At 47.9% G+C, this 16,434-nt stretch overlaps 1 protein-coding gene across 1 annotated transcript in view; it reads left to right on the forward strand.

The window, feature by feature from the left end:
- The window catches only part of PPIL2 (peptidylprolyl isomerase like 2), a 43,653-nt gene that overhangs the window by 2,525 nt on the left and 24,694 nt on the right, over positions 1-16,434 (forward strand). The window contains exons 2-6 of the mRNA XM_004386196.2: positions 1,839-1,888; positions 3,673-3,718; positions 6,792-6,854; positions 7,875-7,926; positions 12,711-12,762. Coding sequence (XP_004386253.1) covers positions 1,839-1,888; positions 3,673-3,718; positions 6,792-6,854; positions 7,875-7,926; positions 12,711-12,762 — 263 coding nt within the window. The remainder of the gene's footprint in view (positions 1-1,838; positions 1,889-3,672; positions 3,719-6,791; positions 6,855-7,874; positions 7,927-12,710; positions 12,763-16,434) is intronic.

Below are 16,434 nucleotides of genomic sequence, written 5' to 3' on the forward strand. Positions count from 1 at the left end.
CACCAGGCTGTTTTGACCACCGTGGCAGTATAATAGGTTCTAAGATCAAGTAACGTGAAGCCTCCCACTTTGTTCTTCTTCAGTAATGCTTTACTTATCCGAGGCCTCTTCCCTTTCCATATGAAGTTGGTGATTTGTTTCTCCATCTCTTTAAAAAATGCTGTTGGAATTTGGATCAGGATTGCATTGTATCTGTAGATCACTTTGGGTAGAATCGACATTTTCGTAATGTTGAGTGTTCCTATCCATGAGCAAGGTATGTTTTTCCACTTATGCAGGTCTGTTTTGGCTTCTTGCAGTAGTGTCTTGTAGTTTTCATTGTATAGGTCTTTTACATCTCTGGTTAGATTTATTCCTAAGTATTTTATCTTCTTAGGGACTACTATAAATGGTATTGATTTGGTGATTTCCTCTTCAAAGTTCTCTTTGTTGGTGTAGAGGAATCCAACTGATTTTTGTATGTTTATCTTGTATCCTGATACTTTACTGAAATCTTCTACTGGTTCCAGTAGTTTTCTTTTGGATTCTTTGAGGTTTTCTGTGTGTAAGATCATATCATCTGCAAATAGAGATACTTTTACTTCTTCCTTACCAGTTTGGATGCCCTTTATTTCTTTTTCTATCCTAATTTCTCTGGCTAGGACCTTTAGCACAATGTTGAATAAGGGTGGTGATAAACGCATCCTTGTCAGAACAACACTTCTCAGGGTCCCCATGACTTCCATGATACCAAAGCTAGTGGGCAGTTCTCAGTCCTTATTTTGTTGAACTTCTCAACAGCAGAGGATACAGTTGACCACTTCTTTCTTTTGAAGACCTTCTTTTGTACGTGGGACGCCACTTGCTCTTTGTTTTCCTTCTCTTCTGTAGCCTCTTTTTCTGTCTCCCCTGCTAGACTCCTCCTTCTCTCTCAGACCTCTGTAGGTCAGCAGGCCCCAGGTTTCTTCGCCATGTACGTTCTCCCTGGGTGATCTCATCCAGTCTTCCAAAAACTGATCTTTCCAGTTTTGGCAGTAGTTGGCTGCCTACTCCATATCTCCACTTGGAAGTATGATGGACACCTTAAATGGACTATGTCCAAAACTGAACCCTTGATTTCTAGCCCCTGAACCTCTTTCTCCCTATCTCACCTTCCTTACCACTATTCACTCAGCTTACTCAGGTCAAAAAGTCTGGGAGTTGGCTGTGATGCCTTTTCTCTTGGTTCTCACCTCCAGCCTATCACCAGTCTTCCCGGCTCACCTCACCCATCCCATTCCCCCCAGGTGGAGTTTATGCCAGCTCCTTCTTGAATTTTTATAGTCTTCCCCTGAGTGGGTTTTCTTCTTCCTCTCTTGCTTGTCCCCTGCACACAGCATCCAGAATGATGCTTGTAAGACTTAGGGTAGGTGATATCAAGGTCCTACTCAAAACCCTCTAACAGTTTTCTGTCAACTTCCACCACTTGTGTCTCAGTCTTCATCTGCTGCCACACCTCCCTTCGCACACTGTCTCCAATGGCATACCCTTTCTTCTGGAACACACCTAGCTCTTCCCTGCCTCAGGGGTTTTACATTTGATATGCCTGCTGGTCCCATTGCCTGGGAAGCTCCTCCTCCAGATCTTCATGTGGCCAGCTCCTTCTCCTAGATCTTCTTTTAAATTCAGCTAATTTCTTTCAGAGCCAACCAGGACTTTGTATTAGTGTGTGCATCCCCACATCTCTTGTGTCATCACTATGTGCCTGGCACTTAAGTGTTTAATGAGCATTTGGTGAATGAGTGAATGATTAGGTCATCAGTTACTTCCAAAGACTCTATTTTATGATAGTAGTAACATTCTCTCTCTCTCTTCTTCAGGTACATTACCTGTGCTGAATACACTCACTTCTATGGTGGCAAGAAGCCAGGTAAGGCATGAAATCTTTCTACCCCCTCTGGGAGGAGGGATTAAGGAATGATCTCGAAACTGTGCAGTGAGCCTGTAAAAATTAAGAACATAGAAACTACAGTAGACAAATAGGCTGGGGACATAGTTCACAAAAGAACATATAGCTAAACGTGGGAAAATGTTTAATCTCAGTGGTAATTTTTCTTTCCTTTTTTTTTTTTATTGTACTTTAGATGAAGGTTTGCAGAGCAAAGTAGTTTCTCATTAAACAATTAATACACATACTGTTTTGTGACATTGGTTGCCAACCCCATAATATGTCAACACTCTTTCGTTCTCAACCTTGAGTTCCCCATTACCAGCTTCCTGTCCCCTCCTGCCTTCTCTTCTTTGCCTCTGGGCTCGTGTGCCCACTGAGTCTTGTTTTGTTTTATGGCCTGTGTAATCTTTGGCTGAAGAGTGAACCTCAGGCGTGACTTCAGTACTGAGTTAAAAGGGTGTCTGGGGGCAATACCCTTGGGGTTTCTCTAGTTTGTGTCAGACCAGTAACTCTGGTCTTTTTTTTGTGAGTTAGAATTTTGTTCTGCATTTTTCTCCAGCTCTGTCTATAACTCTCTGTTTTTATCCCTGTCAGAGTAGTTGGTGGTGGTACCGGGTACCATCTATCTGTGCTGGACTCCAGTCTGGTGGAAACTGTGGTAGTTGTGGTCCATTAGTCCTTTGGACTAATCTTTCTGTTGCGTCTTTGGTTTTCTTCATTCTCCCTTGCTCCGGATGGGGTGAGACCAGTGGAGTATCTTAGATGGCTACTCACAAGCTTTTAAGACCCCAGACGGTACTCACCAAAGTAGGATGTAGAACATTTTCTTTATAAACTATGTTATGCCAGTTGAGCTAGATGTTCCCCAAGACCATGGTCCCCGGCCCTCATCCCAGTAATTCGGTCCCTCAGGGAGTTTGGATATGTCTGTGAAGCTTCCGTGACCTTGCCTTGGTCAAGTTGTGCTGACTTCCCTACTATTAAGTAAGGCAGTATTAAGTATTGCCTTACTCTTCACCACAGTTATCAGTGGTAATTTTTTTATTGTAGGTTGAAGTGACATTTTTCTGTATCAGAATAATAAAGAGTAAAAATATACAAAGCTATCCAGGCTGTGGAGTCTCTGGGTGGCGTGCAAATGGTTGAGCACTTGGCTGCTAACTAAAAATTTGGAGGTTTGAATACACCCAGAGGTGCCTCAGAAGAAAGGCCAGGCAGTCTACTTCCAAAAGATCACAGCTGTTGAAACTGTGGATTAAAAATCTTTTAATAGATATAACCAAAATATACGAGGTACATCAGGAAAAAAAAAAAAAAAAAAACTCAAAGGAAAAAGCACATACTTGTTTAAGCCACCACAGCTGGGGTTCTGCCACAATCCTAATAGTCCTGCTGTTATGGGCCTTTGCTCTCCAAGAAGCCTGTGCCAGTTTTACTCATATTAGCAATCAGGACAGTGCTCTTTTTACTGCAGCCTGGATACCAGTTGCTGTTGACTCTGACTTATGGTGACCCCTTGTGTGTCATAGTAGAACTGTGTTTTCAGTGGCTGAATTTTCAGCAGTAGATTGCCCGGACTTTCTTCCAAGTCACCTCTGGGTGGACTTGAACCTCCAACCTTTTGATTAGCAGCTGAACACGTTAGCCATTTGCACCACCCAGAGACTCCAGTTTAAATGATCTTTTTCTTAGAATGTAATTGGATTGTTGGTAGGAGTGTGTAAATCAAATTTGCTTACAGAACAAATTTTTATTTTAAACAGATATCCCAAAAACAAATTTTCGTCGTTTACCTTTTGACCACTGCAGGTAAGTTTTTTTCAAAGTTGATTTTTCCCTTGTAGCTATTCTCTGATACCCAGATATTTCATAGTGCCTCTGATCCTTGGAGATCCAGATGTGAGTCCATCTGCGTCCCCCTACCCAGCTCTTCCCCAACCTGGGAGAAGGGGCAGCCAATGATGACAACCAATAACTATTTTCTGCTTATTCTAAGTTTATGTTTATAGATGTTGTCCTTTTAACTTTATTCTTATTCTCTGAGGAAGGTAGATCCTATTGTTAAGCCTGTTTTACAGTTGAGGAAACTGAAGCTTTGAGACTGAAGTCCCTCACCCAGGTGTCACACCTGAAGTGGTGCCACTGAGCCTTGAACCCAGCTGTCTGACCAGGCCCCTGCCTTTAATGCTTTACTTTTGTTCCACATTCTAAGTAATAACAGCAGCAGCAATAGTCGTGACACCTGAGCCTCTTCTCCCCTTTACCTGGGAACTCAGCTCACTGGTGGAGTGGGGAGGGACCAGATGCAAAGCCACTCGAATGCTTCTTTCCGGCCCTAATTGGTATGTGCATGAACAGAGGGAGGGTCTGTTGGAGAAGTGGGACTAGGTGAAGTAAACCCCATAACCCCAATACATTGCTCCTCCCAAGGCCAGGGGGCTTGTGGGAGTAGGCAGGTCTGGTGGTTCGATTGGGCCTGCATTTCCCCAAGCATAAGCCATGGCTTCTGTGCCCTCCAGGGTCTTCCACCTAGAGCAGGGTCTCCTGGAGGAGCATGTCTGTCCACACAGGCCCCCAGGGGTCTGATTCTGTGGGTCAGGGCATGCTCAACCAGTGTATGCCAGCAAAGCTCTCCATTCTGGCACCTGCCTCACCCTGCCAGCTACCACAGTGTGGTGAGAAAGGAGCAAAAGGGTATGCCCACAGTGCTGCAGCTGAGAACTGGGGGCCTGGCAGTCCCCCATCAGTAAGGGGGACAGGTGAGGCATAGGCACTCTTGGCTAGGGCTCTCCCCATGCATACTGGGCCTGTCTCTCAGGTTCTGTTGTCAGCCTTGTGGGAGTGTGATCTGACTCACATTGGGTAGGGGGCTTTTCAAGGATGGGCACTCTCATGCACAGCTGTGGAAATTTCATCCTTGGTTCTCAGTTCTACCAAGGGCCTCAGATCTGAGTGTAGCCCATTTTTTAACTACCTTGAAATTATGCCCTTTCAGATCATGTTTGAGAGAAGATGGCATGTGCATCATCATGATGTTTAGAGTTTTGCTTTGGTGCTGCAATCTGCTCTGGGTCAGTCACAAACAGTACCACCACCACTGCAGAAAGGCAGGTGCCCAAAGAGGGTTTCCTGGGGGCAGGAGCCTGCTTCGTTATGGTGCCAGGGCCTGGTCATAACCTGGTAGAGCCAGGGCCCCAGTGCTGTCAGGACTGGCCTGTGCTGACCAAAGTCGTAGGTGACTGATGTACATACTAGAAGCCAGGTCAGCCAGGGTTCTTGATGACTAGTGACAGAAACCTCATGCAGGATGAAAGGGTATTGGTTCCAGGAAGCACCAGGGTACAGTTTCTCTTCATCTGTTGGCTCTGCTTTTCCCTACATTGGCATCTGCACTAAACAAGGGGCTCAGTGAGGAAATCCCACTTTCATTGCTAACTGTGTGGTCAGGATCAGCATGAATCCAGTCCCCAGAGTATGGTAATGGATCCAGTCCTCACCTTGGCACTTCTCCATCCTCGTTGCCAGCTGCTCACCCGGCACACTTCTTTATTGCCCTCGGTATGTGGCCATGATAGATTACATCAGGCCCCCTAAGGCTTAGTCAGCATTGACCCCAAAGTGGTCCCTCCTTGTCTGGTCAGCCCCTATTCATTTGCCTAAGGTGTTGGTCCAGCTAGAAAGAACCGAGAACGATGGCCAAATTGCTTTCTGCAAGGTGATTCCATAGCTTGAAGCTTCATTCTTAGGCAGACCCTCTCTACAAGATGGGAAATGGCTTGGGGCAATCCAGAGCCTACACTGGCCTCTCTTAACTCATGTTCATGTGTCAGAACTCACTGAGGGCTCCTGGGAACTCACGTCCTGCCTGAGTCACATGCCTACCCCTTGGATTACCACTGTGAGCTGGTAAATGTGGGAGAGTGGTCTGGCAGTCAAGGCACCCACAGACCATAGTAGCCCACCCTCGAATCCCTTGGGGTGGGGGACGGCAGTTCTCAGAAAAGCTTGGCCTGCCTGCCAAGTGAGATTTCGGAGAGCGAATTTAACTCTTGCCTCCTTCTTAGTCTCCTAGGGCTACCATAATAAATTACCACGAAGTGTGTGGTTTTAAATAACAGAAATGTATTGTTTTACAGTTCTGGAGGCTAGAAGTCCAAGTTCAGGATGTCAGCAAGGCCATGCTCTCTCCCTGTCAGCTCTAGGGGAACATCCTTCCTTGTCTCCTTCAGTTTCTGGTAGTTTGAGGTGTTCCTTCGTTTGTAGACAGAAATGGTGTCTTCCCCCTTTGTGTGACTCTGTTTCCAGGTCTGTTCTCCCCTTTCGTAAGACACCACTCAGAGGAGATCAGGATTAGGACCCACTCTACTTCTGTATGACTTCCTTTAATTTAACTGACAACAAAAGAAAAACATTGTGTCCAAACAAGGTCATGTTCATAAGTACAGAGGTTAGGACTTGAACATATCTTTTTCGGGTGACACAGTTCAATCCTTAACACTCCCTAAGACTAGCATCAGTTACCTCTTTTGAACTTGAACATGGTAACAAAACCAGTACGTGACATGGCAGAGCATGTGGAGAGGAGTGTGGCTGATGTCTTCTCAAGGGCCCCTCAGCATCTCTCCTGGGACACCTGACCTTGTACTTACTGGTTTGTGCTGTGAGTACAAACTTGGAGGTTCTGAGGGGCAGTGACCTGGGAGTCACCTCTGGTCTTGGCACCGAGCACAGACTGTGAGGAGCCCAGGGATTGTTGAAGGAATGACTGCAGGAGGGAGGAGCAAAGGGAAGAGCCAAGTGCACCAAGTACCGGTGGCCTGGCCAGCCCTCTGTGTGCAGGGTGCCCAGCAGCTTACCAGGAGTGACTCGTGTCCCTTCTCAGTCTCTCTCTGCAGCCCTTTGTCTACCCGGTATGCACCCCTGAAGGCATTGTCTTTGACTTGCTGTGAGTATTCCCTTGCATTTTGACCTAACAAACATGGTGAGATTGTTGACACCCACGAAGGAAGAGGATGTTGGGCTAGCTGGAAGATCTGGGGCTCCAGGCAGTGCCAAAGCAGGCAGTGCTGAGGTCACCAGACCCCTGGTCCTAGCTGCCCTGGGAGCCCTGGGTGGGCCTCTTGGGGACCCAGGAGGGGCTGCCTGGACCTCAGGGACCTGGCATAAGTGCTGCTGTTACCCCTGGGCAGGCACTGTTGGCTGACAAGTGCTGCTGGTTCTGTCTGGAGTGGTGTTGACCCCACATGAGGGGGTTGTTACTCTAATGGGCCCCCTGTGCATGTATTGGGATGTTAATGAACTGAATACATTGTGCTTTATGAAGCAGAGCCATCACCAAGGTGCAGGTATTTGAAGCATTATGCCCAGGCTTATGTTCTACCATGTACCAGCTTCTGTAATTATTTTTGCCCATTTTAGAAAATTTGGAAAATACTACAAGAGGAAAGAATTTACCATAATCACATTGTCCAGGATAACCACTATTAATGTTTATATTCCTGTTTTTTATGCATTTCCTTATAGTAACACAGTTGAGATAATACTATGAAGATTGTTCTGGATCCATTTTTCACTCACTTATGACAAGAGCTTTTGCCCCAGCTCATTCAGAATTCTCTGAAAGTATAATCTTTAATGTTGGCCTAGTATTTCACTGTATGGACCAATCACATTTATTTATCCTTTTTTTATTTTATTGGCTAGTTATTTTTGTTGTTGTTGTTGTTTATACATGACTGTAGTAAAAACCCTGAGTGTGTTTTGATGCCCATTTATCCAGAATTAGTTCCCTACTTTCTTTGACAAGGAAAGGAGCTCTTCCAGTTGGCTTCTGATATCAGAAATAAAGTGGAGGGAAGCCCATTACCAGGTCTCTTACCCGGAACCAGCCCTCCAGGACTGTGGTTTTGTTCCCAAGCTGAACCTCACTGCCATGGCAATGCCTTCTGTTTTCTCATCCCCTCAGGAGCATCCTCCCTTGGCTTAAGAAGTACGGGACCAACCCCAGCAATGGAGAGGTAGGCAGCTGTGCAGGTGGAAGCACTCCAGTGCCTGCACTTGTGTTCTGGTGGTCTTTGTGTGTACACGGACAAGGTGGAGAACCATCCATGGGGCACAGCGAGGAGGGATTCTCCCTTCCCTCCCACCCGACACACCCATTCCTTTCTAGAACTGTTCCCTGCATGTGCACACCTAAGCATGTGTATGTGTCTTTTCTTCTTGGGCCACAGATACGCTGCATGAATCCCGTTGTACCTTGCTTTGCACACACAGGGCTCTGTGCAGGCTTGTGCGTGAAGTGCTGCCCTGCTTTCTGAGGCTGCACAGCATTGCTCTGTATGGGGTCCCATAGCGAATCTAAGTTATTTGCTGTTAGCAGCGGGGTGCAGGGATATCCTGCGCACGTTCCCTTGGGCACTTGTGTGAATATCCTGGTCACGGAGGGAGTGCATTTGTAGTTTTGGGAGCTGTTGGCAAATTGCTCTCCTAAGTTCATTTTAAACTCCTACTAGAAGCAAAGGGACGAAAAAGCCTGTTTCCCCGTGCCCTCCACAGCATTGTATGCCATCTGTTTTTTATTTTTTAATTTTTTTTTAGTTCTGCTGATCTTATGGCAAAAAATCATTTTAATTTGTATTTTTATCATGTTAGGTTAAGCAGCTTTTTACTGATATGCACTGATAGCCAGATAGCTGCCATCAAGTCATCTCCAACTCACAGCAGCCTTATGGACAACAGAATGAGATGTTGTCTGGTCCTGTGTAACCCTTATGACCACTGGCATGTTTGAGTCCATCACTGTGGCTGTTGGTGCCAATCCATTTCACCAATGGTCTCCCTCGCCCTCACTGGCCCTTTGTGAGGGCCACTCACACTGGTGTGTGAGGCTGAGAGAACAGTGTGATAAAAGTCTGTGTCTGTCTGGACAGTGTGGGGTGCAGGGTGAGGTTCTGAGGGGTGGCCAGAGTGAGACCGGGGCTGGGCCAAGGGGCTTAGGGCTGTGTCTGCCAGGGTCAGGAGCCTGGCCTGGCTTGACCTTGAAGACAGCGAGCTGGGTGTGGCGTGGTCAGCCCTTTGACTGAGAGCACTCCGTAGAGGCCTTTTGGAGAGGCAGACTGGTTTGGAGGCTTGTGGCAGTGACAGGGCACAAAGTGACCCGGGCTGTGATGCTCAAGCGGGAGGAGCGGGTGGCGAGTGGACAAGCATAGTGCCCTGGCTGCCAGTACAGGGTGGGGAAATGCCGTTGGTTTAGTCTTTGTTTAGTGTGTGCTTTTGACACAGTGGCTGCAGCAATGAGCTCAAGCATGATAAGGATTGTGAGGATGGCGCAGGACCAGGCAGTGTTTCATTCTGTTCGTAGGGTCGCTATGAGTCGCAACTGACTCGACAGCACCTAACAACAACAACTTGCTGTTTATTTTAGTAAACAGATTCATTCACAACTTTTGTCCCTCCCCACAAGACCTGAAGTTCCTTGGCCATCAACGCTGCCACCCTTCAGGGGTCTCGGACCCAACTCTGAGCAGAGCGGGGACCACCTGTATTTTACCCAGTTGCTTTGCCCTCTCTGTTGGATTTATTTGTACTTACCCCTCCACCTCTTTTTTTTTTAACCATCTCTTTTTTTTTTTTGACTTGGGGCAAACTGTGATAATGAGAGTGCTGGGGTCCTGGGCAGCCCACCCACAGTGCCATGGCTGTGAGCTACTGAGGCTGGAGGCCTGTCCACAGCCCTTGTCATGTGCTAGGCAGGTGTAGGATTTTGTGCATGTTTTTCAGATTGGGAGGGTGGTTCACCAGTTTTGTTTTCCCTGCTCTTTGAGGAAAAGACAAACTTGGCGAGGAGCTGGGTCGTGGCAAGTGTTCTTAGATCAGCCGCAGTCTATTGGCTTTTCTCCCCGATGTTTGTCATGGCCATCTGTGGCCTTGCCTCCCTAAGGAGAGCACCCTCCTTTGGTTGTCTGCTGTATCCTTCCTGTCCCTGTTGAGTGAATGTGTGACCAGCAGTGTTCTTAGTGAGGTTTGCTCTTGGGAGCCACTGTCAAGGTCCTGGCCTCAGTCAGGGGGACGTTCTCTGTTGATTTCCTAAAGTGTGGGCTCTGTGCCACTGGCCCGTCCCCTGTGTAGTTGGCTCTCTGCATCTGAGTTCTAGGCGTGTGTCTTCCCTGGCCTCGTGGCACGTCAGTGGAGCCGCCCAGGTGTTGAGCGGGAGTTCTCTGATGTTGAGGCTCTGCTCTTGGCTTTGTCGGTGGTGGCTTTCATTCCCTGCTGTCTGCCTTTGAGGCACCCCCTCTTGTTTTCTTGTCCACATCTGTCATGTGCCCTTGTCCACACCTGTCATCTCATTTCCTAGTGGACGTCGTTCATTCGGTTGCATCTGTGGGGTTTTTGTTATTTGGGGAGCTTTGCCCTACAGGTGCTCATTGGGGCGCCTAACATGTCATGGGGCTGGCTGTGCACTGGCAGCCTTATGAGGGCAGGACCATGGTCCTGTTGTTAGGCTCATCTCACTGATGCTCAGCCATTCCCCTTTGCCTGGCTGCGCTTTCTGAGTGAGTTTCTGCAGAGGCGCCCTCAGCCAGTCCAGCAGATCTGTATTGAGTGCCTGCTGCCCCTCCTTGGCCTGATCTCACAAGGGCCTTTGTGGGGTAAAGGACCTCATTTTACCCTAAGTAAGGTGGCCTTTGTCCTTGGCTCTGGAGAAATAACCCTTGGAGTAATTGGGGTGCCTAGGTCTGGGACTTTCAGGCCACACCTGAGGATTTGTGCTGGGAATAGGGGCTGGCCAGACCAGAAAAGACTCACCTGGGAGGCCGATATGAACTAGCTCAGGAGGCAGGATTTAGCCAACCATGCAGGACTGGCCAATAAAAGCTGGAACCGTAAGGCTCAGAGAGGTTCCTGGTCGGCAAAGGAACGGTAACATTCCCTCTCCAAAACACAGCAGGTTCGCATCAGGAACCTTCCCAGACTTTGCCTGTGTGTCTCTTCCTCATGATGATCCTGATTTATATCCTTTTACTGTAATAAAACCCAACCAAACCCACTGCCGTCCAGTTGATTCCGACTCGTAGCGACCCCATAGGGTTTCCAAGACTGTAAATCTCTATAGAAGCAGATCGCCACATCTTTCTCCCATGGAGCCTCTAGGTGGTTTTGAACTGCTGACCTTTCAGATTAGTAGTCAACCAATAGCTTTAACCACTGCACCGCCAGGGCTCTTTGTAATGAAACCAGTAGTCATAAATTTATCTTCTGTGAGTTTTGTAATCCAGTGAATTAATGAACCCAAGGATGGTGTCCTCTTAACTTGTAAGCTCTGCCCTAGCCCTGGGTGGCCCGGGTCAGAGAGAGAGTATGGTCCATGGGCAGCCAGCATGGAAGATGATGAAGTTGGAAGGTGGGGACTGGATCAATCTCCACATTCTGGAGACTGGGTTATGCTGATTCTTATCCATGAAGCTGTCATCGTAGCCTTGCTGAGGGCTCACTTGGCGGATGTTTGGGCTCAGTAGAGCCCCTCTCACTGCCTGTTGAGGCAGGTCCTGGCGGTATTGGCTGCCATGAGCCCCGAGGCCTGGGCTGGCTGGCCCTGTGCCCCTTCTCGGGGACCAGGAGGAGTGTGGTGTGTAGGTCTCTGGGTCAGGCCACATGCTTGGGTGCCTGAGCTTGAAAGAGAAGACTCTCTGGTGAGAGCAGCCTTGAGGGCAGGGACCCTGCTGGACCATCCTGTGGTCTCATCTGATCCTTGCCTGTACTGATGTGTGTGTGTTTGGGGTCGTGGTGGTGGTAACTGAAATGCAGTCAGCTGTGGAGGAGCAGATGTGGCCAGTCAGGGCCTGCCCTGCAGGGAGGGGCCTCATGTGGGGCTCGGGCACGAGGACCATGGAGCTGAGGCTTGGGCCGGAGGTCTGGGAGAGGAAGGCTCAGGCCTGGTATGTTCCCTTCCCTACACCCACCCCACACTAGGAGGTCCAGGGTTAAAGGTTATGCCAGCCAGGGGCTGCAGAGGTGTGGGCTTGAGTCAGGGGCTGACAGCACTCAGGGATCCCTCCCCTATCTCAGACCTCTCGTAGCCCACCCTCACCACCTCCACCACGGCAGGGTGCTTTCCTTTGGCCACCATGACTGTGTTAACATACGGGACGCTTTCCCGTAGGGGGTTGCAGATGTATTACAGAAACTGACAGAGGCTCCCACCTTCCCATTGCCATACACAACTGCTCAGCATGTTGGTGGTATATTTATTCTTTTTTCCCACTTTTTAATGTTTTCTTTTCCCCAAGTATTTGTACAGCAGAATAAGATGGACACTCATGTACCCACTACCCTGCTTGAGAAATACATTGGTTTTTTAATTTCAGAAGTAATTGGTGCTCACCACGGAAAAGTTTAGACTTTGCAGAGTATAAAACAGCCCTCTTCCCTGCAGCCTCACCCTCCAGCCCAGAGGCACCCCCGGTAACAGAGCTGGCGCCTGTGTTTATAAACCTGTCCTCTCTTAGAGCAGGGTGGTGCGTAACCAAGCCCTCCTGCGTGCACTGGTCTGTGGCCGCCCTTATCCTGGCTAGCACTGTGCCTGGGGCTTCCCAGGGCAGCACCTGCAACTCCTCCCGTTTGTAGCTGTAAAGGGCTAGATGTCCAGAGAATTTTTGAGTCTCTCTTTTTCGCTCAGCTTTATAGGCTTGGCATTTCTTCACATCAGTCACTTATTTGTTATTATTATTTATATTATTTACGTTAATTATCATTAATTCATATTATACTGTTCAATATTATTAACTCTTGCTTCTTCTTCCAGAAACTAGATGGGAGGTCCCTGATTAAGCTAAATTTTGCAAAGAACAATGAAGGTGAGTAGTCACTTGTGGTAGTTACCTAGTGCTGCTGCGGCCAGGAGGAGTGTGTAGTGTGTGGGTCTCTGGGTCAGGCCACATGCTTGGGTGCAAGGAGCCCTGGTGGTGCAGAATACCACAAGTGGGTGGCTTTGAAGGACAGAAATGTACTTTCTCAGTTCAGGAAGCTAAAAGTCCGAATTCAGGGTGCTGGCTCTAGGGGAAGGCTCTCTGTTTCTGTCACCTCTGGGGGAAGATCTTGTCTCTTTCTGCTGCTTTTCCTCAGTTCCCTGGCAATCCCCACATGGCATCTTCTCCTGTCTGTTTGTATTGTTTATGCTGTCCTTATAACTCAGGAGTGATTAGGTTTAAGACATACCCTACACTAACATGGCCTCATTAACATAACAAAGAAAACCCTATTCCAAACAGATTGCATCCATGGGTACAGAGGTCAGGATTCCAACACATACTTGAGGGGACATGGTTCAACCACAGTGTCACTTGCATAGCCAACTTAAGGATTCGCCCGTAGAATCCAAGGCCCCTTGCTCCCCATGTTCTTGTATGGAGTTGGTCATTCTTTTCTGATCAGGCTGGGTACTTACTTTTAGTTTCTCAAAAAAAAAAGGTAACGTGATTTTTTCCTAAAGGTCCAGGTAATTTAAAGCCAGGGCAAGTCCGAGGGAACCCTCGGGTGCTGGGGGCTTCTTGTGTCGCACCCTTTGTGGGCACAGTTGGGCTGTGTGGGTCACAGGCCACATCTAGGCAGAGGTTATGGTCTGTTCATCACCGGAGGCTAAAGCTGCTCTGGCTGAGTCGCACAGGCCCGGGGAGGTGGCCAGGCAGTGGGTAGGTGATCTGGACAGATTTGCCAAGAAGCCTTTGGGCTGGGCTTCTCTCAACCATTGGTCATCAACCCTAGCCCTTTCCTGGGGTTCCCATGTTTTATATCCCCTACATGCCCCCGCTGGTCTTGATGGTTAGCTGCTTGAGCTGCCCTGAGCCCTGGTCTTGTTCCAGGTTCTCTGTGGCCTTGCCCATGCAGATGCTCATGGTTAGGAGGCTGGCTGTGCTCCCTGGTGGTGAGTGTTGCGGGGAGATGTCAAAGCACTGAGGCCGGGCCATATCTGACTTCAGCCTCAGGAGGCGCAGGGTGAAGGAACGTGTGAGCTTTGGTGACAAAGAAACTTCATATGCCTTCTTTCCTCCTCGGTAATCAGTAGTCTCAGGAGGGCCACGGACCGTGTCTCCTTCAGCAAATAGTTACTGAGTGCTACCATGTGTAGAGAGCAAGACAGACAGTTTCTCCCCCTGCAAGGATCCTGCATTCTGGTGTAGGGGTGGGGGGAACCAGAAGACAGCTCACAGTGATATATCAGGTGCTGACTCTGCCAGGGACAAAAGGAAAGCAGGACAAGGGCAGAGAGGGCCCTAGGAGGACTTGCTGACAAGGCAGCAGTGGAACAAAAATCTGACAGGGGAGGAAGTGGGGGTGTGGCCATCTGGGGGAAGAGCGTTCTGGGCCAAGGAAACGGCCCATGCAAAGGCCCTAGGGTGGTGTGCTCTGGAAGGGGTCTGGGCACAGCCGGAGTCCAGCGTTCTAGAACAGCGTGTGTGAGGGGCAGAAGCAGGGAATGCAGTTAGAGAGGTCAGGGTGGGATGGGGAACACAGCAGTCCTATAGAGCCTGGGGGGCCACATGAGGGGCCACTGAGAGGAGAGGCAAGAGCTGACTCGACTTTTTGTTTTTTATGACTTTGACCTAGCAGTCACCCTTTTTGCTTTGTTCTGTTTTTAATTGAAAATTTCAGATACATAAAGTAGAGAAAAATAGCATAATGCCCCCTCATGTATCCATCATCCAGCCTCGTGGCCTGTCTTGTTTGTACACCCACTCAGCATCCCGCTAGATGACTCTGAAGCAATCCCAGATGTCGTATCAGTTCACGCTTAGATACTTCATTAGGTATCTCTAAAACATACCTGTACCAGTGGCTGTCGAGTCAGCTGCAGCTCATAGCGACCCCTTGTGTGTCAGAGTAGAACTGTGCTCCACTGGGTTTTCATTGGCTGATTTTTCAGAAGTAGATCACCAGGCCTTTCTTCCGAGGCACCTCTGGGTGGACTTGAACCACCAACCTTTTGGTTAACAGCTGAGAGCATTGACTCTTTGCACCACCTGGGGACTCCAAAGATAAAGACTTAAAAATTCACAATATCATTGTTATACCTAAAAAAATTAACAGGAGTTCCTTACTATCATTAATTATTCAATCAGTGTTCAAATTTCTTTTTTTTTTTTTAAGTGCTCTTTTTTTTTTTAATTTTTACCATACAAAAATTTATACGTACATTGTTATGTGACTCTAATTGCTCTCCCCATACTGTGACAGCACACTCTTCCTTTCCACCCCTGATTCCCCATGTCCGTTCAACCAGCTCTTAACCCTCTCTGCCTTCCCAACTCACCTCCGGACAGAAGCTGCCCGTTTAGTCTCTTGTATCTACTTGAGCTAAGAGGTACACTCCTCACGAGTATCACTTTATGTCCCACAGTCCAGACCAATCCCTGTCTGAAGAGTTGGCCTTGGAAATTATTTTATTTCTGGGCTGATAGAGAATCCAGGGGCTATGCTTTCTGGGGTTCCTCCAGTCTCAGACCATTAAGTCTGGTCTTCTTACTAGAATTTGAGTTCTGCACCCCACCTTTCTCCTCCATCAGGGACTCTGTTGTGTTCCTTGTCAGGGTGATCATTGGTGGAAGCCATACACCATCTAGTTCTTCTGGTCTCAGGCTGATGAAGTCTCTGCTTTGTGTGGCCCTTTCTGTCTCTTGGGCTAATACTTTCCTTGCGTCTTTGGTGTTCTTCATTCTCCTTTACTCCAGGTGGTTTGAGACCAATTGATGCGTCTTAGATGGCCACTTGCAAGCTTGTAAGACCCCAGACGCCACTCACCAAAGTGGGATGCAGAACATTTTCTTAATAAGCTTTGTTATACCAGTTGACCTAGATGTCCCCTGAAGGCATGGTCCCCAGACCTCTACCCCTGCTACTCTGTCCCTCGAAGTGTTTGACTGTATTCAGGAAACTTCTTAGCTTTGGTTTAGTCCAGTTGTGCTGACTTCCCCTGTAGTGTGTGCTGTCCTTTCCTTCACCTAAGATAATTCTTATCTACTATCTAGTTAGTAAATAACCCTCACCCTCCCTTCCCACTCTCGTAACCATCAAATAATGTTTTTTTCTGTGTTTAAACCTTTTCTAGAGTTCTTATAATAGTGGTCTTATACAGTATTTGTCTTTCTGTGACTGACTAAATTCACTCAGCATAATGACCTCCAGTTTCCTCCGTGTTATGTTTCATGGCTTCATTGTTGTTCTTTATCGTTGCCTAGTATTCCACTGTGTGGATATACCATAATTTGTTTATCCATTCTTCTGTTGATGGGCACCTAGGTTGTTTCCATCTTTAGCTATTGTGAACAGTGCTGCAGTGAACATGGGAGTGCATGTATCTATTCATGTGACGGCTCTTCTCTAGGATATATTCCAAGGAGTGGGATAGCTGGATTGTATGCTACTTCTATTTCTAGCTTTTTAAGGAAGCACCAAATTGATTTCCAAACTGGTTGTACCATTTTACATTCCCACCAACAGTGTATAAGTGTTCCAGTCTCTCCACAACTTCT

Source organism: Trichechus manatus, unplaced genomic scaffold (assembly GCF_000243295.1).
Source record: "Trichechus manatus latirostris isolate Lorelei unplaced genomic scaffold, TriManLat1.0 scaffold00157, whole genome shotgun sequence".
Taxonomy (NCBI): Eukaryota; Metazoa; Chordata; class Mammalia; order Sirenia; family Trichechidae; genus Trichechus; species Trichechus manatus.